Source organism: Zonotrichia leucophrys, chromosome 1 (assembly GCF_028769735.1).
Source record: "Zonotrichia leucophrys gambelii isolate GWCS_2022_RI chromosome 1, RI_Zleu_2.0, whole genome shotgun sequence".
Classification (NCBI taxonomy): Eukaryota; Metazoa; Chordata; class Aves; order Passeriformes; family Passerellidae; genus Zonotrichia; species Zonotrichia leucophrys.
The window spans coordinates 114553150-114579814 of NC_088169.1; the positions used below are offsets into that span (position 1 = coordinate 114553150).

General features: G+C 40.1%; 1 protein-coding gene across 5 annotated transcripts in view; it reads left to right on the forward strand.

The window, feature by feature from the left end:
- EPHA6 (EPH receptor A6) overlaps window positions 1–26665 on the forward strand; it is a 603925-nt gene that overhangs the window by 233444 nt on the left and 343816 nt on the right. For 4 of the 5 annotated variants that reach the window (XR_010442290.1, XM_064728221.1, XM_064728244.1 and 1 more), the window contains 2 exons: window positions 1508–1599; window positions 2476–2592. Coding sequence is in view for 4 of the 5 variants with exons in the window: in XM_064728221.1 (XP_064584291.1) it covers window positions 1508–1599; window positions 2476–2592 (209 nt within the window). In the remaining variant the exon portion in view is untranslated. Of the gene's footprint in view, window positions 1–1507; window positions 1600–2475; window positions 2593–4046; window positions 5013–26665 lie in introns of those variants that run through there. The other variant, XM_064728230.1, reaches the window with a different exon arrangement.

The following is a 26665-nucleotide window of genomic DNA, read 5'->3' on the forward strand; positions in this document are numbered from 1 at the left end:
TTTTTGTACATTATATAATCTAACCTTGTTATAGTGAAAAAATAATTTGAGGCATTTCTAAGCCTGTGCGTGTAACAAGATGGGGATGAAACCATACTGCACTTTTTATCAGTAATTTCCCCAAAATGTGGTTTACTCTAATTGGTTCATTTTTGCCTAATTAAATTGCACAAGGCAGTGTAAGAATTAGTGTGCTCACTAATAGGTCAGAAGAGGTGCAAACATACACAAGCCAACTGAAAAGAAAAATGTAATCTAGGAAGAGAACTTAATTAACAGGCAACACTTGGCCAATGACTTTCCTGTATGTGTAGGAATCATTGCCTATATTAAGTGTTGTGCAGCACTCTAAATTCACAACTTAAGTGTTGACGTTGTTCTATAATTCAAATAATATTGTAAATTCAGAATTCAATTAGGTATCTAGCCTACTTTTGGTATTCTTGTCTTTCTAGAAGAACTGTTGGGATAGTAAATTTTCTTTATGACTCTCATACCTTTTTCTTTCTTTTTTTCTGTATCCACAATAGGAGAGGAGATAAGCCTCAAAATTAGTAAACTTCTACTTTGCTTCCCTTGATGTGGGATAGAAAATAGAAAATTGTCAAAATCTGCAAATACTTAAAAGCACTTCATGTGAATTGCTGTACATACCATGAGCATATTTGGGGACTGTTGTAGGAAGAAGAAATATTGATAACAATCTGGTGTCAGCCTGTCATTAAACACACCAAAAATAAGATGTTGCTGAAGTAAAAGGCCTGCTCATTCAAACAACAACAAAAAAAGTGTACAATTCTGCAGACACAAGAATATAATGTATAACAAAATGGAATTCACTTTCATTGTTATGGGAAAGTGTCATTTATAACTGAAAAAAACAGATACTATTGGAAGGTTCATTTCTGTTACACTGCCAAATCAGCAGTGTGTTCTATTCACTAAAAAAGCTCTTGCTCAGACTCCAAGAGATCAATAATACATTGTGTTTTCCTTAGTATACAGGTTGTAGTTAAAGTCAGCAACTGTGAGTGCTACTCTTTAAAAAACCCTAATGCAGGTGTCTTGGTGCAAACATCACAGCATTTTTAACATCAGCAAATCCTAATGAGTGCTGCATGGAAGAGGTGTTTTAAGTTTAGTGTAAATCTGTTCTTGGTCAGTGTCCTAATTAAAATGTTTGCTTTGATCACCTTAAAACAGAGACAGCAAAGAGTGATGGTTCAAAGGACTAATACACAATAGACCATTATGAGAAATGTAAATGAAAACTTAATGGCTTTTGTTTTGTTTTTTTTTTTTGTTTTTTTTGGGAAAGTCAGAGTTTCATTGTAATTAACAGCACTAAACATAAGCAAAGTATAGTTAATAACACAAAGGAAAAAAGGACAACCCATTATGTGTAATTTATATCCTATATTTCCTGTTTGTTTTTGTTATTAACAGAAAGATTATCCCTTTATTTAAGAAAATAATAAAAATAGAACATATGTTTTTCTGTTCACAGGGCAGATCACATTTTGGCTTGTTTTAAAAATGGTAATATATGGAATTCCTTGCTTCTACAAAGACATGCTCTCCAGAAATCTGAAGATGAAGGTATTCAAACTGTGGTTCCCCTTCTTTATCTTACCTGATGCAATCATCCTGTTTAATACTTCTAAGTTTGTTATACAAAGTGGCATAAGTTTCAGGGGGAAAAAAGTAAAAGTAGGAATCTAGTTTTTTTATATTTAATATTTTTGCCATCCTTTATTGCATTTAGTATGTTTGCATACATCTAGAAAAGCACAATGGTTAAGATTTTATTTGGAATTCAGAATAATACACAAAGTTATAAAAATTAATCTGTGTGTAGATGAATGAGCACTGTTCTTACAAAGTTGTTCCCCTGGAAATCCTGTTAAAATTCAAATTAAAAGCTAGTGCAGGGACACTGTGGAGGGAATGCCACCCATCCTTTTCAGCTGTTTGGTTCCCCAACAGTTTGCTGTGACTTGCGGAGTTCAAGGCTGGCAGGAAGCAAAGCTGTGAGAGGAAACACACTCATTTGGTCTGTGCTCCTGTCACATCTCTCCCTGCCTCCTTTTTGTATTCAGCTGTAGTCTGACACAACTGTTTTAAAAGCAACAGAAATGGGAAGCCAGACCTTCCAAGCTCCTTGAAGAGGGAATTGCCTGCCTGATGTGCACACAGGTGTACGTGAGGATGCACAAGTGCTCACAAGTGTCTGGGGAGTGCCTGCACAGACATAAGGATATAAATACACATATAAACACATAAATGCACGTGCTGCTGGGGTTGTCTGGGAAAAGCCTGGTGTAAAACTCCAAATCTGTACCATGCAACAGCAGAAGTGAGGGAAGGAACCTAAGTTCACTTTTGCTGTGCTAAATAATTGGCCTTTCCCACTGATGTGGGAAAAGGTTTTGACTGCTCCAAATGACTCATCTTCACCTGGGGCCCTTTCCACAGGATGTCCTGCATTAATATTTTATGGCAGTCTGGCTGGGAAGCATCCTACTACTCAACCAGGAGCTGCAAAAGAATTGAAGTCTGAATTCTCACCTCTTACCCAAAAAGTGAACCTTGGTAAGTAGTTTGTGCTACTTTCCTTTTGGCTGTGCCAATTCTAAACCAGAACAGTGTTGAGACTCACGGTGTCAGAATAATTTGTGTTGGAAGGGATCTTCAAAGGTCACCTAAGCACCCAAACTCTATAAATTTAACTTTCTCCTTTTACCTGACATTGAACCTAAGACAAAATATTAATCACTTTTCACTATTTTGAAATATTTCCTCAAGCTTTTCTTGTTGAGTTTCTTTATGAGTAAAAGTTTTCCTTATAGAACATTGTAAACAGATACGAAATATTGCAATGTTGGAGGCTCACTGGACTCTTTAAAGATCCTTCCAAATACCCACAAATAAGTATTTCTGTGTTGCCTTTGCTCATTGAACAACTCCTCTAAAAATAATCCTTGAATTAATAACTTTTAAAATATTCTTTATTCTTGCATTACAAAGCTCAGTGTTCTCACACAAAGCTTCTCTGAACATCCATTTAGGCACCTCAGCAGGAACTTTGCTATTCTCTGGTGTAGACTCCTGTAGCTGCATTACCCACTCACTTCAATGGGATTTTTGAGCACTGGGAAGCACTGGGAATTAACTTTTTTTTTTTCCCCTCTTGCTTGTGGATTTAGACACCTGGTTTGATTCATATTCAGAAATTAGGGTATCAGTATCTTCCTTTGGGTTGTTTCTTTTTTTTTTTTTTTTTTTTTTCTCCCTGCCTTTGTATTAGAATGATGATGATGATAATAATAATAATAATAATAATACGATAATAATAGTAGTAATAATAATAATAATAATAATAATAATAATAATAATAATAATAATAATAATAATAATGACATAGGCCAGGATGTGGAGTGTGGTGGGAGTGCGGCACTTCCACAGGGCAGTGCCCATCGCAGGTGCCGGCGCACCTGGGCGGGGGGGATGTGAGCAGCGATCTGATCTGATCAGATCAGATGAGCACACACACATCCAAGTACCCGGCGGAGAAATTATTCAAGGAAAAAAAAAAAAAAAAAGAGTAAATGTTCCAGGGTTCCGGGGATGCCCGGCCGCGGCCGGCTCACGCTCGTTTGTCCCTTGCATGCCCCGGCCGTAACTTTCCGGAGCAGCAGCAGCGCAGTGTGGCCCCGGGCGGGTCCCCCTGTCCCGGTAGCGCCGCTGCCACCCGCGGGTGGGGCCCGCACCCCTCGGAGCGGCGGCCGCGGCCCTTCCCGAGCGCTCTGCCCGTGCCTGGTCCGCGCACCCCCTCTAGCGCCGAGCCCGCCGCACTCGGCCCGTGCTGCCGGCAGCGCCGAGGCGAGGGGGCGCTTCCCGCGCCCGCCTCACGCACCGCACCGCGCCCCGCGCTCCCCTCGGGCGGGCGGCTGAGGAGGGGCCGCCGCTCCGACGCTCTCCTTCCATCCCTCCCTCTCGCCCTCCCTCTCTCGCTCCCTCCCCCGCTGCCCCCGGGCGCGCCGGGCCGCCCGCTGGCTGGCGGGGCGCGAGTGCCGGAGCGCCCCCGGCGCGGGGCCGCGCTGGCTCCCGGCGGACCCGGCACCCGCCGGGCTGCGCGCAGCGGGGCGGCCCCGCGGCCGCGCCGGAGGAGGGGGCGAGCGAGCGCTCCGCGGGCGGCAGGGGAGCGGCGGCACCAAAAAACTGCAGCCGGCAGCGCGGCACGCAAATCAGGAGGGAGCAGCGAGCATCACACCAGAGCCGCCTGGTTTCTGATTGCTCCGCGGCAGAGGGGGAGAGACAGAGACTGACTGAGAGGGGCGAGCGGCAGAGCCGGGCACGGCGGCGGAGGGTCGGGGATGCCGCCCCGCAAGTTTCCTTGATGCACTGGGGAGCGTGAGGAGGAGTCGCCGACCGTTGTCGCCCTCGTCGCGCTCCACCTGGGGAACCTGAAGCCCCTCAGCGCTTCCTCCGGCCAGGAATGCGGGGCACCGTGCGGCGCGGCCGGGGGAGGAGGCTGCTGCCGCGCCGGAGGCTGCTGAGGCTGCCAGGGGCGCTCCTGCGGGGCTGAAGGTGCCACCGGCCCGAGCCGGCGGAGGGAGCGGGGCGCGACCCCCACCCTCCGGCCGCCACCGCCTGGAAGTTGCCGGAGCCGTCCCCGTGCCCAGCGCCGCTGCCCCTCGCGGCAGGGCGGCAGCGGGGGTCCCGGCGCCCTCCGTGCTGCCGCCTGCTCCGGGAGCCCGGCGGTGGATGCGCCCGGCCCGGCCCGCGCAGCCCCGGGCGGCAGTGCCGGCAGCGCAGCTCGGCGGGGCGGCGGCGGACCCCGGCGGCCTGAGGGAGCACGGGCAGCCTCGGCGGGCCGAGGTCGCGGGGCGCTCGGCGGGCACCAGCCATGGGGTGTAGTGAGGCGAGGGCACTGCTCTGGAGAGTCGGCCTCCTCCTCCCCCTGCTGACAGCGCGCCCCGCCGCCGCCGGGCACGTCGCCAGCAACCACGGTGAGTGAGGGCGGCCGCGGGTGCGCTGCGGGCCGGGCTGCCCGCAACTTTCCGGCGGGCGAGGGCCGTGCGGGCATGGATGGAGGGAGGGGTCCGCACCCGCGGACGGGGATGCGGGACCGGGCGCCTCCCGGCGGCCAGCCCTTCCTGCCGCCCCAAAAGTTGAGGTTTGCGGCCGGAGGAGCAGCGGGGCTGCGCTGCCGGGACCCGCCGGGGATAACTCCGCGGCTGCCGGGAGCTCTGCGCTGTGCCCCGGGCACCCTCGGCCGCCGGGGTGTGCGAGTGAGAGCAGGGAAGCGAAAGTTGCCTCCCGGCGCGGTGGAGCGCTAGCATCATTTTATTTGAAGTGTAGGTTTAAGGTTTGCTTCGGTCCTGCGGAACGCAGATCCTGTAGAATGGGTTTGTGAGAGCTCATCGCGCCTTAGGGGGAATTGCTGCTGTTGAGCGAACTGTTCAAAGGTGCCTGACTGCCCTTAACACCTAATTTCTGCATACTCCTCGGTGATTGTCTGAAAAACACCCATTTAAAAGCTTTGTAACAGGTGCATGCTTATCAGGTCGCTCCGAAGACGGTATTTTAATTCTTCAGGTTGTAAGGTGTGCGTTTTAGAAAATTACGTTTGGATTAAGAAGGGAATCATCCTGTTCTTAGGAATAAAAATGCATAGCACGCCCAGAAGATACAGTATTTTGTTAGGAAGAACTAAAAAAAAAGAGCCCAGACCTGATTATGAAACATCATGTTTCATGTTATCAAGCATCTGGATAGAGCGGAGAATTTTCTGAACTGCTTGTTTTATGTACATCTCTATTTCAGTTGCAGAGGATGCATCTATTCCCACAATATGAGTGGCTTCTGTACCTTTAACATTATTTTTGCACAATTTGGCTTTTTTGAGGTTTTAGTGTGATGTGAGTGAAACTACAGGAACTGAAGGGTAGCTCTGTGTTGCTGCTGACAGAAATTGCGATACCTGCTATGTTGTAAGGAACGCTGAAATTGACAATGGTGCAAAGTAACAGTGAAAGAAAACAAACTGGGTTTAGGCATGGAGTACTATCGAGCATACAGTTCATGTATTTTCAGTTTGGTTCTGCAGTCTGTTTTCAGTGCTCTTTGTATCGACCTCAGTAACAGTAAAATCAGAGAATAAGACCTCTAGAAAACAGGGGAGAAGTGTAGTATGGCCACAAAGCCCCTGTGCCATCAGGATGAGTTATGGCAAGGACATTCCAAGTTGGTATGATTCCTTTACCTCTCCCATGCTAAAGGTGATGAATGATTCCAGTTGGTAATTGTAGAGCCTACAATCATATCAAGGCTGATTTTTGCCCTTTCTTATGTTTTGGAAGACATCAGACTCCTACAGTGGCACAACCCAGATTTCCTTTGATGTCACAGGCATTAGTGCCTGCTAATGTCTGCTGCATTATCACAAGGCCTGACACCACACATGCGTACAACTTAAAAAAATATATATTCTTGCTGTTGTAGGATAGCTTAGGTAGCATAAAAGCATCAAAGGCAAAGAGTTTTATCAATTAACGCAACTCAGTTTAGGTTTCTAAACCAGTATTTGGTATTCTGGGATTAGGTTAGTAGTGTTTAAATAGTGTTTTAAAAGTGTTATAATGGTGTTTTTAAAGGACGGGGAAGACAGTTTCCAAAAGTCTGTCAGGGATGAAGTGGTTTCTTGATGTTGATGTAACTTTTCCCAACAAGTCCAGGTGTTGTGATGTTGGCTGCAGAGAGTACTGGTGAATTTCCTAATTTCTGAGGAACTTCTTTTTCTGCACGTTGCTTCTAAACTTCAGTGAAACAAGTAGCCTCTTACCCTTGGTACTGCCATATCACCGTAGAAATCAAATAATTATAACTCAAAAAACCCCAAGTGAACTGAAAATGGACTGAATTAATACAGGTGCTTTCATACACACCCCCACACCTTGTTAATAAAATGCTAGCAAAAAGAGACTGCTTTTAATGATAACTTTCTCTAAATCCAGGCATTGAAGGAAAGGACATTGCTGCAATAAAAGAGTTGCCTATTGTATAAACACTTAAATGTGGAAGGTTAAAGTGCCAGTTACTAATATTTGGAATCCCAGTGGCAAAAAATTTTTTTAAGATCTTGTGAGGAAACATAACTTCTTTAAATTTTCCTGAAGTGATATTTTCAGCATGCATGTCTTGAAAAACATCTTTGCAAGAATTGCTGTTGGATTTTCACTAACAATTATTATGATGATATATCAACTTTGCAATCTGGTATATTTCATCATCTATTTTGTGTGTAGAAACATACCAGCATTAATAGTAAATTGCAAAGGAAGGTCTTGTTTTGTCTCTTGATGGTTTGGGTGAAAAGAATGGATTAATAGGTTTATTAATCTGACTTGGTAAACTGACAGCCCTTCCACTTCATTTTTAATGGTTTGTGTCCTGTTATTAAAGAGGGATTTTCAGAAAAATAATATACTCTGGTCTTATAAATTGTTATTATAACCATCTTGGATTAATCTTTTTTGGTCTTGTCAAACAGAAAGAAAGAATTTTTTTTTTATATAGCTGTAAGGCTCTTAGGTTGTCATTCTTCACCCAGTAAATCAATGTGTGGTGTCTTAGAGAATTTGTAGCAAGGCAGGCACAAACCATACTATTGGCAGGGAAGTAAGTTTGCTCATTTATCTTCACGGAAGGAATGGTCAGTTCAAAAACATATTATGACCATGCCAAGGGCTAATTTTTACTGCTCAGAAAAACCTTCTAGGGTTTGGAATTGCCTAGGAGGAGTAACCACTGCAGTGTGTGGCAGAACTGCTTGGAACAGAGGGCTCAGTTAATGGTGGAGGTTGAGTGCTTGCATGTTCATACCAATTTTCAGTGGTTGTCCCTCACATGCAGAATGAACAGGCTGCTGTGCAAGGTTTCAGTGTGCTGTGGTGTAGCTTTGTTCTTTGCCAGAACACCATGAATTGAGCAATTGCTGTCAGACCTAAAATTACAGATAATGGCATCTTACCTGTGCAGCTCCTTGTGCAAAACTTGTGGGAGCTTTCAAGATAAAGGTCACACCAGGTGATGGCTCAACAGTTTCCTGGGCCAAGCGTGGACACATAAATGTTTCTACATATAGAAAAATCAGAAACAATATTTGTTTCTATGTATATGTCAACCAGAAAGAGTTTCTGTACCCTGGCTCCTTTCAGGTTGTATCTGCCATTATGTATCACCAGACAATTAATTCCTGAAGCCAACTATAGAACTTGCAGAGTTTATAATGAGTCATGTCTTTCAGTGAGGTGTAAAAAAGCTGCTGCTTTTTCAGTTTCCAGGTATCATTACTTGTCAGGTTATGCAAGCGTGGCCTTTTTATTCATACCTCTAAAAGGCACCTGCATGCATTTTTCTACTCTTACAAAAAAAGAAGTTGAGGTAAGAAATATTGTCAAATGTCAGTTCTGAAATTCATACAGCCTTTATTTTCACAATGATTACACTTGATGTAAATTGGGTAGCTCAAAGTAGATAATAAAGCTTTTTGATTCTGCTAGTGAAATATCAGGTAGATTACTAATGACCTTGAGGCATTCATCAGTTCAAAGAAGTTGGCTCATTTTCATTCACATATTTATTTTTACAGAAGTGCAATCTAGACACTCTTTGTGAATACAGAATTCAGATATTTTTTTCTGTGGCAATAAGGAGACCAAGGACTAAGTGTGGAGAAATTGAAATTCTCTCTGAATGAAGCTGATGTTTTACTGCTAGGAGATATCTCTTACTTTGAGAACTTAAAGTACTGTGGAAAGGCTGTGCTGCTGTTTGTTTTGTGCTAGTTCTGGGGAATTCTGATGTTCAGTTGTCCAGCTCATGTTTTAATAAGCATTTACATCATTACAGAAACATGAGAAAGTTAAATAAACATTGCAGTGAATGTGTGTCATTTTTATCTACATGCTTTTCAGCATGTAGATAAAATCATGGGCAAAATCATATTTTAGTTTCAAGTTTTTAAGAAACTTTTAACAGTATTTTTAGCCATGTGTAAAATCCCACATCCATATGGACTTGTGTGCTAATGAAGGCCTGGGAACCTCTGCAGTTGTAGATATGCATGAAATTACTTGTTATCCAAGAGCCTCCATTTGTATGCCATGAAATGAACAGATTTGCAATTAATGGTGCAGGATATATTCCTGGTGTTGTATTTGGCAGTACTGAGGGCTGTCTGGATATTTTGTTAATTTTTTTTTGTTTTGGACAAATGAGAATGATTGGTATGGAAATACTAAATATTAAGAAATGCATAGCTTAATCAGATGCAGTTTGAAACCAAATCACTACAGTAGTTTTCATGTAATTTGCAGGAGTAGAAACACCACAGAGGAAATTAAGTATTTCCTGAAGTTTACCAGTTTAACTCTCTGGTCAGACATCATTTTCTCTGAGAGGTCAGAAAGTGTACTGAGGAAAAAGAGAGAAGGGAAAAGCATATAGGAAATCGAGGTCTTCTTGTTAAGATCTTCTCTGCCTTTCCAGATAGATACTTTTAGATCTTAACTCTGTTTGAGGGTTTGTTTAGGGTATCTGATGTTGAAATTTTCTCTTGAGAATTTTTGAGAAGTCAAAAAGTTCAGTAAGTTGTTTGTCAGTAAGTTACAGAGGAAGTCAATATCCATTTTGTTGACTTTTTTTTTTTTCCATGAGAAGTCTAATGTTTAAAAACCTCATTTAACTGATTAGGGTTATGGAGAAAATTATGCATGTGTACAATATGAGAAGGATTTGATTTTTCTTAGATCCCAATATAGCATATCTGGGTTAGGATCTGTTCCTATTGCAGCTGTGTGTGTTAGCTGGAATGTTTCATTAGCATCCTTGGATTTCCCCAACATGACAATGACACAAAGATGAGGCTGGCCTTGTGTTTGATATGCCCCTTAACATGCTGAACTCTGTGACGGAGAGAATGAAAAAATGGATGAATTATTTGTCCATAATCTATCCTGATCTCCAGAAGCCATGTTATAATGCAGGAGAGGTCAACAAAAAACTATCTGTTGTGAACAATTTGCCTTCAGAAGCTGGTTTTTAACTTGTAAATGATATGTCAGTCTTTCTGATAAGGTGTTAGAACTGAGAATTACTGCTGAAAAGATGTCTCTCACATGATAAAACCACAATTTTTTTTGCAGGATTTCTTTCTGAACCATACAAAAACGATTAAACAGTGAAATTAGCTTGTTTGTTTCTCATAATCCTCTCAGTCTTCCTAAGACTTATTCCATCTATCCTTGTTTTAGTTCCAAGGATGCTTTCATTATCAATATTGCAACACCTTTTGTGTAGCTCAGCTATTGATCATTGCCACATCTAAGAACCAGTCAGTTCCAAATAATCATTAAGGAGAAGTCACTTCAGTTAATCCAGCAGCCATTTGTGACCTCAGCGCTAATTTTAATGTACAGAGCAAAGCTTAGAGACCAATCTTGTCTTTAAATAAACTGCATGTTCTGTATTTGAAGCTGGCTAATCCATTGTACTAAAAAACCCAAAAAGCCAAACCAAAACAAAACACAAAATTGTCTCGACAAAACCCAAACTAAAACCTTCTAAAGATTTTTCTAGTCAACTGATTTGTCTCACTCATACAGCGTAATACTTCTTGAGGTCAGCATTTCTCTCACTTATTGATACTTGTGTTTGGACTAAATTCTGTCATCCTGTTAAAGAAAAAAAAGGTGCTGAATACCTTGATAATTAATAATTAGAGATTTGCTAATTTTAATAAATGAAAGTATTTTAATGAGGCTGTAGATAATTTTATAGGTAATAAAAAAACCTCTGCCTAAACAATGCATGGATATTTCGCCCTCTCTGGTTTATGATACTGTACAAGCAGTTTTCTGCTCTTTAAACAATTGTTTTACAGTAGGTCATAGTACTCCTCCACCTTCAAACCAGCAGCTACTATTACTTTCTTTTATGGATCTGTCCCTTTCTACATAAAGCATCAGTGTTTTTAAAGATGGTTAGGGGTATTTTGATCTTTAAATTAAGACTAGATTTAAGAAAATGCTGCTATATTATTGACATTTCTTTTGACAGTCTAGTAGGGTCAGGTCCTTAAAATTCAAAAGCACTTATTCATGAGGAGATTATCTTGAAAATAAAATTTCCTTTCTGTAGAACAGTCGGAGAGTTTAAAATGTATTTTGTCTCTAAGTAGAAATTCCTGGTTTGTGTTTAGGTAGATTTCTGAGAAGCTGACAGATTTTTTTTTCCCTCCTGAGAGATGGTTTTGTTTGCTGTCAGTTGACTGAGTCCCAGACACTCTTTGAAGGTGTCTGGTGCTTGCTGACAGATTCTCCAAGAGGAGCAGCATCCCGGTAATGAGGGGAGGTGGGACAGCACGAGCAATACTTGGGTGAGAAGCAGTGCCATAAACACAGCAGTCCACAGGGAACATTTTCATCTGTGGGTGTGTTAACTGCACTGACAGCGCAGCTTTCCTTGGTGCCAGCGTGTTTTTGTCATTGCACAGGGTTTAGACTGAAGCAGTGCTGTGTCACTTGAGTGCAGAAGGAAAGGTGGGCAGCAGGCCCCGTGTGTAACAGCCCCTGAGGAGGTGCTCACACACACAATGAGAACACAGTTAAAAGGTGAATTTGCTGGGAGCTCCACTGCCTCAATCCACTTAATGGCTTCTGCACCTAGAACAAAAGGGGAAAAGTCACATCCAGCAAACAGTATCATTGATGCATGTAATGAGTGATTTGTTTTGGCTGGGGACCCTTGGTTAAGAGTGCACTTGCTGCTGTAATTTGTATTCTCTGACTGCTGGTTGCTTCTTGCTTAAAATAAAGGAATAGAAGAGCAAATTAGAAAGCATTCCATAAGATAATTCACTAGCATTTTAATCTGTGACATTCTTTCTGAATGTCCCCAGGCTAATTTTCTCAGTGGGTTTCACTTGCTGTTCTAAAATAAAATTTTATAGGAAAAAAATTTTGCTAAAATTTAGAATTGTTCAAATATATTTAGGACATATTAAAATCAAAGGGGACCTAGTAATTTTCTTCTGTAGTGCTTCCATTATTTGTGGCTGGAAATTGATTGCATGGAAAGCATTTGGACAAAGGATTCAGATTTCAAATTGTGGTTTGAATTCAGCACTTTGTTCTGCTGAACAAAGTTGGACCATACAAAATTGCACAGTCTTTTACTCTCAGTTGTGTGTGGCTGCTAAAGACCTTTGAAAAGGAAAGCAAGGGAAATGTAAAACCTTTTTTTCTGGTAGATTGCTTTTGTTTGTATTGCAGAAGTTGCTAAACACTTCCACACCACAATGATACAGTAGAAACACCCACTTAGAGGGTTATTTTAGATTTAATAATTTAGTTTAGCTGACTTAATTTTTTAGAGGACCATTTAATTTAGGTAAACATGGATACTGTTAGCATTTAGGAATGGAGAAATGTTATGAGAGCTGTGGCACACAAGAGCTTCTCAGCCAAAGTCTCTCTCAGCCTCCATCAGATGCAATGGGAACCCAAACTCTGTTGCTGTTTAGACAGCTGTAGAAATGCTTACCCTGTGATTTTGGTCTGTGGAAAAAAGTCATGAGGTTACAGATTTCCAGACACAGAATTTCAGAAAGAGTTAAGCAAATTATCTTAATATCAATGCACATTTCAAGGTGAGGGTAAGAATTTGCCTTTTTAAAATGGTGGTGTTGTCAAAGAAAGAGGAGCGACTGGGTGCACTACACAGAGGAAAAATGGTCCCCTGGAGACAGGTATCAAATAAAAACTGAATCTGAAGAAATCTGGGATTACAAAAGGCCACCAGGAAATCAGATGTTATTCCCTGTCATTTCAGTGTTGCTCTTGATGTAAATAAATATAGTGATATATATACTTTTCTACTGATTATCTAAAAGGCATCTCATCTAGTGTAGAAAGATGAATGCTGGTGGTTGGAAGGCATCCAGCATTTTTTGCCACTGTTGTTATCCAAGGCTTTGTGCAAACTTTAGGCTGCATGCAGAGCTCTTTTTCCAGTGTTGGATCTCTTCAAAACTACTATTCTTTTGCGAAAGCCTTCGTGTTTGTATAGCAATGATCTGAGTAGAAGAGTTGAAGGCCGAAGCTTTTAGTTCAGGGGACCAGTCTGTGACATCCAGTGCAAATCCCAAAGAATTAGTTTTTGATATGCTCAGATGTAGGTGGCAGAGGTAGATACAGCACCTTGGCTTTCAGTGTAGTCTTCAGTGAAACTTGTTATTTTTCTTTGTGTCTGTAACTAAGTTGTTCTGTGCTAGGAACACTGTCTTGCTATTTTAAAAATCTGTGATATTCCAAAATTCAGTTTCTCATAATGCTGACTGCAGATGAAGTAGGTTTGTAGCACACAAATTAAAGACCTGAAACTTTTTTGCCATTTTGTGTAGCTGGTCTCTTAAAGCCTTCCTGAGGGAACCTGCCAGCAGGAGCCTTGGCCAGCTGGGCCTGGGAGCTGTTTGACTCCCTCTGTCATGGGAACCAGCTCTCTTTATGGAGACTCTGAGCCTCAGGGACTGTTTCAGCTCTGCCTTGTCTCGACTTTTGGGTGTGGGAGTTGATAATCCCATTAGTGCAAAAATGTAGGTAATACAAATTTTCCTCCTAGAAATTCTGTATTTTGAAAGGTTCATTTTTTTTTCTCTGCTTCTTCACATATCATTCACATAGGGTGCTTTATTTAGACTGACAATGCAATCCTCTGCTAAATCACCTGAATTACTTAAGGGAAGAGAGCTGCCCTCTTCCAGGGTGTCAGCATTAGATGATAATGAAAAACTTCACCTTACATGTAGTTTACATTAAGCAGCAAAGGAATTGTGTAACTTCGATGTTCCATGTTTAAACTCCATGTTTAGAAGGCAAAAAAACTCGGTTGGAAGTTAATTAATAAGAGACAAAATCATAGAGGAGGCCAATGGAGGTCCCACTTGCAGGAATTTTGCTGCTCTGTTACTTTCTCCTGGCATCCCTTCAGCATCACTGAGTACATTAAAAGTTTCAGTAATGCTCATCCTATTGACTTTACCACTAATAATTTTCCTTACAAATTTTATAACGAGTAGTTTGGATTGTAAATAATGCCCTGAGGCCTTATCATTAGTAGGTTTCCATTGCTTTAAAGCAAATTAGGAAATTATTTTCAATAGCTCTTATCTGACAGATGCATTTTATACTTGAGAGATGTGCCTGAAAAAATTAAAGCTGATGAGAATTTGTGTCGTAGATGAATATTTTGAAAACAAAAAAGATGATCAATAATAGATTAGGCTTGATTAGATGTTGACATTTAGAACTGCACATAGATTATGTTAAATGTGGTGACAACAGACAGTGATCACCTTGATTTGCATTTGTTTCTCCATTTGTGGTTCAGGTGGATCATGGGACACACATTGTAAAGGTTAATGGATAAATTACCATATAGCTCATCTGATTGTTCAGGTTTCAGCCTAGAGGGCTGGATGGTTTATAATCTAGTTTGTTTTATGTGAAATAGAAGTTGTTTAATTCTTTTTCTATGAAATTGTGAATTGCTTAAGTGTTTAGATGAGTGCACCCCCACAGCTTCCGAGCTTTGATAAAATCACTAAGTCATGGTGTGGTTGCATTGACAGAAATCTTGGCCTGGTCTTTGTTTTCTCTCCCAAGCTGTGAGTGTTATTTCCATGTTATTTGAGTAAATGTGAAATGTGGCCTTTTGATAAAAATGTAATTTTTAAAACCCTGTGAAGATATGTGGTCTAAGTATCTTCTTCACTTGTACACGTAACTCAGAACAGGAGTTTTCAATGTGCTCCATTAGCAGATAATCTATATTAGTGTTCCCTACAGCTTTCCTTACCAGCCCTCAGTGTGGTTGGTAATTCCATGTGTCAGTGTTGGTGGAATCAAATGACTTCATTTTTGTAAGGGACTCACCCTTTAAATCGGTTCCAGTAATTCACCTGAAACTTCAGAAGTAGGAATAAATGAATGAATGAATTAATGAAAAAATCCCCTATTAGCCATTTCCCTGCACAAAGATAATTTACTGTATGTCCATTTGCAAACAAGGATGGCTGAAGTGAATCATCTGGAACTGCACTCAGCTGTGTAAATAAAATCAGGGGTACCACTGTAGTTCAAAGATGCAGTGTTTGGTTTATATGAAATAATACCCTTCAGGTAAGCACTGCTTAGTTAAGGTTCTTCTTTTCTATAGTGTCTGTAGGAAAGTTAATGAGTTGATGTTCAGTCTGTGGAAAGAGGAATTGAAGAACTGCTCAGTCTTTTGCAGTAATTTATTTTGCCTTTAACTGTGATTTTGTGTTCTTGAGTCTCTCTCTGGCCCAAGTGATTCTTTTTGTGATATCTGGTGTTCTTATCTCCAGAGGGGATGTGATTGCACTGAATTCAGTGAATGCATCATCCAAATTACCTGATTATTTGAGCTGCCAGGTAGTAGCTCATGTTGACTTCACAGTTATTCAACGTGGACAAAAAAAAATTACTTGGAATATTTGCGTTTTGGGGCATTTATTGCCAGGGACATATGTTAGAAGGTTTTTGATCTGGTTTAAACTAAGAGAAAACTCTGTAAAGAAATGAAGAAATAGTCTTGCCATGACATGCTTTATGAATAAAGGTAAATTGTTTTTGGTGAGCTTCACAAAGGTAGTGTTCTTTGAGCAGAACATTTATGCAGTTGTGAGGCACATCAGTATGATTTTCATTACACTAAAGTAATGAATTTTTATGACTAAAGTTAAAATAGCAGTGAGCCATCCTTTATTCAGAAGGTGAGATGGAACAGTACATTTCTGATAAGGGAGAGGAGGGAAAGAAAATAGGAAGAAGGAAGAGAAGATAAAAGATAATCTAATTTTCCTCACTTTCTTATGTGAATATTGTAATTTACAAAATGTTGAGTCTAGTCTGGTAAAAAACAATATATATATAACAATATGTAATCTATAGCTGTAAGCATAGAGATTTGTAGACTCCAAACAGGTTCAAGTGCTTTTAAAAATGTACATAATTTAAAAAATATTAAAAAATTAAATTAATTCCAGTGTTGGGTAGGAAAGAAATGTTATCTACTTGAGTCCATTGATTCTATTTTTATTGCTGAAAACTGCTACAGTTCATAAAATGCAGTTTTACAGGCTATTAGTCCATAATGTGGATTATGCCCTTTGGACACTTATGTTGAAGATAAATGCAGTAGTTTGGAGAGATCTGTATTGAAATTCTGTGAAAAGGGTTCAGTTATTTTTAAAGTTCTTTTTACTGTGAGCCAAAAGCAAATGGGTTGGAGGGAGAGGTGACCCTTGGCTTCCAACAGGAAATGAAATTAGCTGTGGAAGGGTCAGTTTGTCATTCAGGAAGTGGCTTCATTTCCATATAGGTGAGGAAAATAGGTCACTGAAACATTACTGGCATTGAAAGCCTTTTTTAATTGTTCTTGAGAGAAAGAATTGTATTTGCATTATAGTTTTATCTGCCAAGATTATTTACACTGCATTCAGGGGCTCTGTAACACAGGATTGGGAAAGAGCTTTGTTACCGCAATCAAATGCCTCCAGTGATGCTGTATAAAATTATTAATTTTCATCTTCAGTCTAGTTAATCCATGTTCCCTCATTGTTCCTGTTCTGAATTTCAGTGCTGTGAAAGTCAAATGCATTTGTGGGCTGCATTTATTAGTGAGTGGTGCTTATTTGTTTATGCTTGTGCTGGCTTTGTCTCAAAATTCAAGAACACCTTTTCATTTTTTATCCTCACTATTGTAGGAGAAGTCACATCCCTTCTTTTGGGTTTTGGTGAGTGGTTTTCCTCTTTCACTCAAGAGATTTCTGATCTCTGTGACACTTAGAGTTGCCTGTGCTTATTCTTCATCCTGTTTAATTCACTCTTTCTTGAATAAATGAGGTGGCTAGAACCACATACAGCTTTGGTGGTGAGATTTCTCTGATACTTTGTGCAATAGCAGTATTTTTATAATTCTGAATATTGGACAGTTTCTGTGATTTTTGTCTCTTTCATTCCCGTGTTGTTGGATCGATCCTTCGTTGGCTTGTCAGCAATTAATATGCAGATGCCTTATTTTCTCTGGCTGCTTCTAGATTCCCATTTCATGGAAGGAATTCTGATTGGCTCCCTTTGGATTGTCTGATAATTTATATTTAATGTCCTTCCTTCTTTCCTTATTGTCCCAGAAAATTATTACTCCTTCTCTTCCCATTGCCTCCCCCCCCATAGCATTTCAGCCTTTAGTTGAGTTGCCAGTGCCTCCCAGCTGTTCCATGGGAAAAAACCCCATTAGACCAAGCCTTTCCTGGACAAGGAAATTACCTAAAAAACAAATAATATCAGTCTCATGACTCATTTTTGAGTAATTGCACCACAAATTGCACAGGTAAATATATTTGTCTCAAACCCATGTCTTTTATAAAGTTGCTCACATCTTTAGCTCTGTATTTAAAACAGCTAAAAACTCTTCAACAATTTGCTTTAGTTTCCTAACCCAGACTTATTTCTGACATTTATGCAATGAAATGTACATGATAAGCTAAAATATTCACTGCCAATATGGTGTTGTCACAGAAGCAGTAACTTCATTACTTCTTAAAAGAAAACATAAATAATTTTTATAGATTCAAAACACTTTTTGGTTCGTATAATTCTGAATTAATGCTGAAAGAAGTACTGCTGAAAGTACATTGAATGAAATTATCCTCAAATTCAGCTGTAATTTTACCTTAATGCTTTGTAATTCAGATGTCAGCTTTTTCTTCCATAATTTGATTCTGCTTGGCTATTAGGATTGCTCAGTGCTTACTCTGTTTTATTGCTCTTAGATGAAATAAATTAAGCTGTGTAGCAATATAAAAGATAATATTCATTGTTATAAATTTGGTATTTACACGAATGAAACATCTTAAATTCCCCCTTCATCTGTTTTAAATTAAGTATGAGATTTAAATCACTTGATCTGATTGAGAGCGAGCGCTGGAAATGAAGGGACTGTGGGCAATCAAAACAGCACTCTGAGATTCTGATCAAGGCATTCATTATTGGTGGTGGGAAACAGCACTAAACAATAATTGATTGCATTATGGAGAGTGTAGAGAAACCTGCCATGACAAAATATTCTATTCATAGGCTGAGAATGATTTTGAACAGGTGGAAAGTGAGTGCAATGAGTATTTGCCATTGCTCAGGTATGGTGGTTGTAAAAAAGGAGCCTTTGGATCAGTCTGGATTAATGTGTGATAAATTTATATTCAATTTTAAATGCTATCCCCATTTATAGTTGCTCTTTTAACTAGAGATGTAATCATATACCTAATTTTAACCATAAAACATTTCCTTTTAACTCTGATTTTCTCCATCTGACTCCTTATAAACCTCAGTAATTCTTTTTGTAGGCAAAAAAATCAACCCCATACATGAGGTAAAAAAATGCTTGGCCTGAAACTATTCATAGATCCAAGAGTCTCAATTAAATCTGTGCTAACTCTCTCAAGGATGTTGTTCGCTCCAGAATAGCTCTATCATTATTGAAAATGAAACCTTGCTTCCTGCAGACAGCCTTCTGCCATGCAGTCTGAAATGAGAAGTGAAGACAGCTTCAGTTGTCTTATTTGTAGTGTGGCTGGTAAATTGCTGCATTTTGAAAGACAGCGATTTCGATTTTTACACAGATCAGTTACTTACAGCGATTCAGAATTTTATCCTAATCAGCTGCTGATGATATATTTTGGATTCTAGCTGCAGTTGTGGTGACAGGTTGTTTGAATGGAGGCAAATCTGTGCAAAACCTGTTAGCTGCATCCGTTCTCCAACTCCTGCCTCATTCCTGATGTGCAAGGAATAATAATGCTGCTTTTTGACAGTCAGTGTTCATTGTCTTCCTGTACAACCTCTAAATATGTTACCACTTCTCAGTACCCCTCCTGACTGTGCAGCATTCTCCAATCCCTGTTTTCCTTCAACTCCAGTTCTGCCTTCTGTTGTGAAGTTTTTTGGCTTTTCAGCATAACATCTCTCCTCCTCTCTGGTTTAAATTGAAGGAGGGTAGATTTGGATTGGATATGAAGAAGAGATTCCTTGCTGTGAGGGTGGTGAAAGACTGGCACAGAGTGCCCAGGGGAGCTGTGGCTGCCCCGTCCATGGAAGTGTCCATGGCCAGGTTGGATGGGGTTTGCAGCAATCTGGGATAGTGGAAAGGGTCCCTGACAATGCAGCTGGACTAGATAATCTGATACTAGATAATAGAGAACCCCTCTCACCCTCTGAATTCTGTTATTCTGTGATATGCTGGATAGCCTTCCCAGACAAACTGAGCATTTTCATCATCTTGTAGTCTTCAGATAGGAGAAAATATTCTTTTTTTAAAAAATTGCCTGTTTTTTCCCTTAATAGAGTAACTCATCTCCACAGTCATGGGGCTGTTTCTGGCCTTCTCATGTTTTCTGTGCTCAGACATATAAGGCAGAATGGCAAAAGAGGGAAAAAAAGAAGTTTTGAAGAAAAATGTCATAGAGCACTTTTTAATTCCAACATATTCTTTGCGGTAATCACTGAAATACAAAGGTTCCTGTTTCCTTCACTGGCAGTGTGCATGTGTTATTGTACAGCCTGTATTTGGCATTGCCTGCAGAGTCCCTGGGCAGGGCTCCAGCCATCCTCAGTGACATTGCTCTTGCATCACTGCCTTGTGTAACAGGCACTTAAGTCTCAAGTAGCCCTTTGAAGCGGTGCTTTGAGCTAAGTCCCAGGGAGCTGCTGCCTTTCCAGCACTTGACTACTGATGCAATGCTGTACCTGTCTAAATTACATCTTGCGCTGCAGAAAACCTGAAAAAGAACCTTAAAAAAATGGAAAAGCAGTCTTTTTACTTTCACTTCTTGACATGAAATCAGAAAAAATAGTTTATTTTATCCAGTTAGATTATTTCATGTACAAAAGGAAAAAGGAGGGTAACTACATATTGTGGAATATGAGTTCAGTTACTCAACAGTTTACTACATGAATGATGGCATTCTCAGATCTGTTTAATGCTCTTCAGTTATCTTTGAAATTTAAATCTCCATGAATGTGCATTAAAAGCATATCATTCAAAGCTGAAAGTCTCTGCCTAGTAGAGGTGAGTACTCCATGCTGTCCAATATTTTAAAGTAATTTGATCTTTGGTTAGATAGTCAGACTTATTTCCTATCAAGTAAGTGACAAGATGCTGTATATGTATTTGTTAATAATGTTAAAAGTATTGCAAACCTGATTAATTCATAAAAACAGTTGAGCCTTCATGTTGATGCTCCACTGTATGGAAAGAGACCAAGAATTTTTAAAGCCACTGATTATTGGTATGTACTTTACAGCCTGACCTAGCACCTGTAAAATGTTCATGCTGTGAAAACTTGGTGCTTGACACAATAAATTATAAATTAAGAGGTAGTGGAAGAAGGCACAGGCTGTGGAATGAAACAGAGAATTACAAAGCTCAAAAACATTAAACTGACTGGCCGTGTAGATATTTAATCAAAGGAGATAAGAAATGTTTTAACATCATGAACACAAAACTAGGAGATATGTTTGGGAATATTTGTCATGAAAATAACAAAACTGCTTTCTAAGAGTTGTGTTTATTTTGGTATATTTTTGAGGTTCTGCATTAAAATAAAAGAAAGCATAATATAGCCAAATGTTAACCTCATTTTCTGAGTTGCCTTTATGTTCCATCCTGGAAGGTTTTTTCCGTATAATTTCTGCTAAACTCCTCCTCTGTACATCATGGTCACTTTCCAACTACATAAGGCCAAGTGTATTAAATATTTCCCTTCCTAGGCAGATAACCTATCAAGCAGGTGAGATACCACTTCAGGAAGCAAAGGAGAAAAACTGACCCATTGAGAGCATTTTGCACACTTGAAAGTCACGGCTGCTTCTGCTTTGATATGCCCACAGCTTGTGGCTCTACTGATGACTTCCCTTATCTACTGACAGCTAAAGTCATTACCTCTACCAGAAAAAAAACCACAAATGTATCCTTAATAGTCCTCTTCTATCCTTTGTATGTCACTTGCTTACTTGAGTGTCATTGTTGGTAAATTGCAAGTACAAGGCAGCCACTGACTCAATCCCTCAGGTGGGATGGGGAGGAGCACCAAAAACACATAAAAATCTTGGTGGTTGAGTTAAGAACAGTTTAATGATAGAAACAAAGTAAAATATATAATAATAATAATGGTGATGAAGAAGAATAACAGTTGGAAGTAAAAAGAGAGATAAAACCTAAGGAAAGCGAGTGATGCACAAGGCACTTGCTCATCTCTGACTGTCCAATTCCCAGCCCATTCCCCAGCACTGATCAGCCCCTCACAGCCAACACCCTTCGGGTATCACACTGAGCATGATGTTCTGATGTTCTGGGGTGTGGAACATCCCTTTGGCCAGTTTGGATCACCTGTCCTGGCCATGCACCCTCCCAGCCTTTTGTGCACTGGCGGAGCATGAGAGCTTGAAAAGTCCTGGGCTTGGGGTGAGCATCACCCAGCAACAACCCAAACATTGCTGTGTTACCTTTATTATTCTCATACTAAATCCAAAACAAAGCCCTGCACCAGGTGCTAAGAAGAAAAGAAACTCTATCTCAGCCCAAACCAAGACACTGGGGCGGTAGGGAGATCAGGGATCATGTCTTACTGTTTTACTAGGAAATACTAACTTCATCCTGTTTGTGTGGCAATGCCATAGGTCTGGAGTGGATAATAATAAATGTCCTGTCGCTTCTGTAAGCCCATTTGTATGTCTTGTGGATGAATTCTGAGTGGTACTTCAGAGTACAGCTCTGCAACAGATGGGCATTGAAAGCAGCTGTGCTTTCTCACCCTCTGCACCGCTTCTAAGAGACAAGTTGAACTTTGCTGTTGGCTGGGAAAATCAGGCAAGTCAGGATCTGCCATTTCTGGGCTGGATGTTTGCTTTGCTTTCTGCATTGTAGTTTTTCTGCCTGCAAAATAAGGATGACCCCATTTCATTTTTTATGATGCAAAAATATGAACTGGATGTGGGTAAACTTGGATTTAGTTGCTGGAGTTAAAAAGTTAGGCTGAACTACAGAAATAATAGAAGATGGTGAGAGAATGGTGTAAAGAGTTATGGTGGTTCATTTGGTGGGTCTGTGCAGTGCAGAAGAAACCTCCTTCCTGTCTCATGTCTGGAACTTCCCTGACTGTTGTTTCCATGTCTGATTTGCCCATGTGAGGGCTTCAGACTCCCAGTTCTTGCCCTCAGCATGTCTGAAGCAGCTCTGCAGCTCTGAACACACCATCCTCCCTGCCAAGAATCCTCGACTGGACCTTTGTCTTAATGCTTGAGCCAGAGATTCTCAAACAGCTCTTCATGGGGCTGTGCTGCCAGTCAAGCACAAGCTTGAGTTGCTTCAGCCTTTGTTTCTCTCCAAAGATTTGTCTGTTCTGTTCCTCTGCGTCACCAAACTGCTAACTTTTCATTATGGTTATTAAGTGACTACTTGAGTAAGCAGTGGCCATCTGTCCTCTCAGTCCCTCTTTGTGACATTATCAGATGTTCTCTTTAAAACTTCTTCCTTTCAAGGGACTGCTGTGGAACACTCCACACTTCTGGCTCCTCTTAAAAAGAGGCAGATTATGAGGTTGAAAGGTATTTCTGTATCAACCTTTCCAGGTATGCATTAGGAAAAGGGAGCAAACCTTTGCAATGCCTTTTCATTCTTTACTATTAGACAGGCTGTGTCTTTGGATCAGAGCATGGTAAGGAGCAATGGGTGCCCAAGGTGGCTTTGATTATGTCCATGAACTCCAGAGGAAGTTTGTACGCCCCTTGAAGAGGAAGTCCCAAAAATTATGCAGTATAGGAGCATAAGCCATGAGTTATTAACTTCATAATTAGTTTGGCTGACTGTTAGGTATAGGTATTGTTATAATTTCTCTAAAGCTTTGATAAGTTGGGGTTTTATTTTTTCACTTATGGATGTTGTGATATTAACATTTTGTTCATTTTATCACCACCCAATACAAGTATTACAGTAAAAGACATAAAAGAAATTGCTTGTAAGAATGCAGGTTACCAGCAAAGTGAAGAATATTAAGTTTAGCATTAGTCCCAACCTAAGAGAATTGGCTTCAACACACAAGTCATTTACCAGTGGAAGGATAAATATGTTTGTCTGAATTTCAGTTGTTTCTAATTTCCCTAATGAAGATATACTTAGGTTAATAAACAGGGCTGACAAAACTGTCAGGTATTCGTGTTCATTTAGGAAATGCTGCCCAGTAATCTACTGTTGACATGAACATGATGGTGAATTGAATATCAATTAGTATTTTCAAGGCAGAATGAAAATTATGAACTAGGGCAGCTGGGCTCCTATCATCATTTTGTGATGCCTCTTTTTATCAGAGTTAGCTCTTGATCTTTTTGTATTACCCATGTGAAACCAAAAACATAGAAAAATAATACAGGTCTGGTGGTGTTTTCTGGAGCTGTGAACAGCATTAATTTATCTCACTCCATTTTAACAGCAATCTCTGCTGTAAAGGAGTACCTTAAAGCTGAGTCAGTGGTAAGAACAGATTGTTTCCCTGGTATCTAAACTCCTTTTTCCCCATCTCATTCTTTGTGAGGAGCACATTAAAGTAGAGCAATCTGCCTCTGCCTGCCTCGGTTCTGTGCTCCCTGTCCTGCAGGGCTGACATTGCAGAGCTCAGCCCCTCTGGTGCATTGCAAACCAGGAGCTCTCCCTCCCGGCTGAGCTGAGCATTTCACAACCTGCTCCTGCCTTGCCTTCCCCTTGAAAGTGCACTGAGCAACTAAATCACTTTGAAATCACTTTGAGGCTGCTCTTGGGGGAAAAAGCTCCGTACCAGGCTAGGAGAGGCAGGACATTACCTACTCATTTTCCATTCCACAATTACCTGAGGAAAACCTGGGGCCTCATCTTTTTCTGAGGTAAGCCCATTTATTTTGGATGTGAGAATGCTTTCTTTTTATCTCAGTAGTTTTATTTTTTCTTGTGCTGATGAGTAAGACTCACATGGGAGAAGCAAGTGCCTATGTGAGACCTCAAAATAGGAAATGTTTACAGCTGTCCTAGAGCAAAATAACCTGCTGGGTGGCAGAAGAAGTAGTTAAGATCTAGCCATATACAATTTGGAATTGCAGCTGTTATCCTAGAAAGATTTCAGTGCAGAAATTGTCACGTGTTTCTGCACTGACAGATTTCCTCTATGCACTTGGTGCTACTGAATGTATCAAGTGGATTTCCAAGGTTTCATTTGGTATCTGTGAAATAAAACTTGGAATCCACCTTACTGGGGAAGACTGAATCTTTTATTGACTGTTATTACATTCTTTTAACTGATACATTTTTGAATTTCTCTCCCCACTTTGATATCTTTTCTGGAGTTATAGACTGGGATTAAAATAATGGAAAGAAAAAGAACGCAATATTTTACTGTTATTTCTTTTGGGTGCAGAAGGATTCATATTTATTGAAAATAACTCTGTTTTACATATTTATAAATTGTAAGTTACAGTAATTTATTATCAGATATTTTGATAGGTGTTTAAACTATTGCAGTTGCTTATTTTACAGTGAAATGGCATTGGTAAGGGAGGAAAAATGCTCTTGTTAAAATATGTTTGTGACGGGAAACTTTAAACCCTGAAGTTAACTTAGAGCTTGCCAATTGTTAAAAAAAAAATCTGCTTCTAAATCCTGCTTTCAGAGAGACAGGTGTAAGTGATGTAACTGAGGGGTCTGCAATGCTAATAATGATACAACATGAGAATAAAGGGGTTCATGTTGATTTTTAACGTGAGAATGGAAGAAAGTATGAAAAAAGGGTGCAGTAAAACAGAAGCCTTGGGTATGAGAGTGTTGGTTTCCATTCCAGAGAGAGATGGAGCAGTAGGGTTACAGCAGCCTTCTTCTTCTCCTCTGAGGAGAACATGCATATGGAAAGGATCCTTTTGTTGGCTCTGTAATATGATAAATTTTAATTTAATTTAAAAAATGAACTTCCTAAGAAATAGGTAAGAATGTGTTCTAGGAAGAAAGGTTGAATGTGAAAGGTGAGCAGTAGCTGTGGTAGCTTTTCTTTTTTCCCCCAAAAGAGCTATTATTTGTTTTAATCTTGTTTTCTCTGAGCCACAAGATCTCAAATTATATCTATCAGGAAGTGGTAGGAAACAGTAAGACTGAAACACATAACTGAATCAAATGAGAGAAGAGGGGAAATCATTCCTTAAGCATCTCTGTGTAATGTATGGAAAGAAAAATGGTGATTTGGGGGAATTGGCTTTTGAAGATTCTCTCTGGAGACCTTGTGTAATGGAGTAAAACAGTACCAAGATAAAGACAGGCATTTATCCAATATAACCCCATCTAATAATGTTGCAAATTTCTTAGCACTGACAAGATGAAAGTATCATGAATGGGATGTTGGGTTTAGTACATGAAAAATTATTCTGGCCAGTTCTCATTCATCAAAAGGGAATTTTAAAAGTGTCTGTGTGAGTGTGCAAATACGAGAATAAGAAAGGTGAAAGGGGAAATTCCTTTTAAAAGTTCTTGATTAGAAATCACTGATCAGTAAAAAAGGCCAGTTTTAGATAACAGCTCAGTCTACATTGCAGGTAACATGAAAGCAGAAACTAGAAATATAAACATTTCTCATCAATAGAAAAGAGAGGATACATGTGGAAATTAGCACATCTTAGAAAATATGTAGTGTAGAAAACTGAAAATAAAAAGTATATTAGGTAAATGCCCAAGTCTCACAACACTCATGATAATGGGAATTTTTATATATGATAATAATTCATAATGAATAATCAGGAATATCATTATCATTATTATTAAAATTCCCATTATCATGAATAATAATTCATGATAATGGGAATTTTTCTACTGTATTATGAATAAAAATGTTTGTGTGAATGGTATTGAACTATTTTTAGAAAAAGGCAGAAAATAATGTGTTTGAAATTGTGAAAATCAGAAATTAGTGATTTATTCATAAAATATGACGAATATGAAGTACTCCCCATCTGGTGTACATAGTTCTCTTCCAAGAGTCCTGAAAGAATTGGCTGAGAACATCTCTGGGCTATTGATGGTAAATTTAATGAGTTTGGGGACTCGGGGAATTCAGGAATACTGGAAAAGCGTAGGTGTTAGAGTTGTGGTTTGAAAAGAAAAGGGAAGCCCCATTAACCAGGTAACTAGATTTTTATAAAACTCACATTTGGAGAAGTCATTTATCTCCTCTGCTGTGCCCCAAGGCAACAGGAGATTATGCAGAAACCAGGCCTGACAGTGTTCAAGGTGTCTTTAAAGGCTCCTGGAGTGGAGATTCCCCAGCTTCCCAATTAGCCACAGCTCTCCCTCTTCTTCACCACTGTGGGGTAGCAAGGATTTTCCTGGAGTCTGACATAAAACTCTTGGAAATGTTGAGCAGAGTGGGAGGATTAGTCTCTCTATTTTGCTGGCTCTAATCCCGCTTATCTCAGGCAAACAGCATTGTCAATACTTTGTTTACTCTCTGATTTGCTGT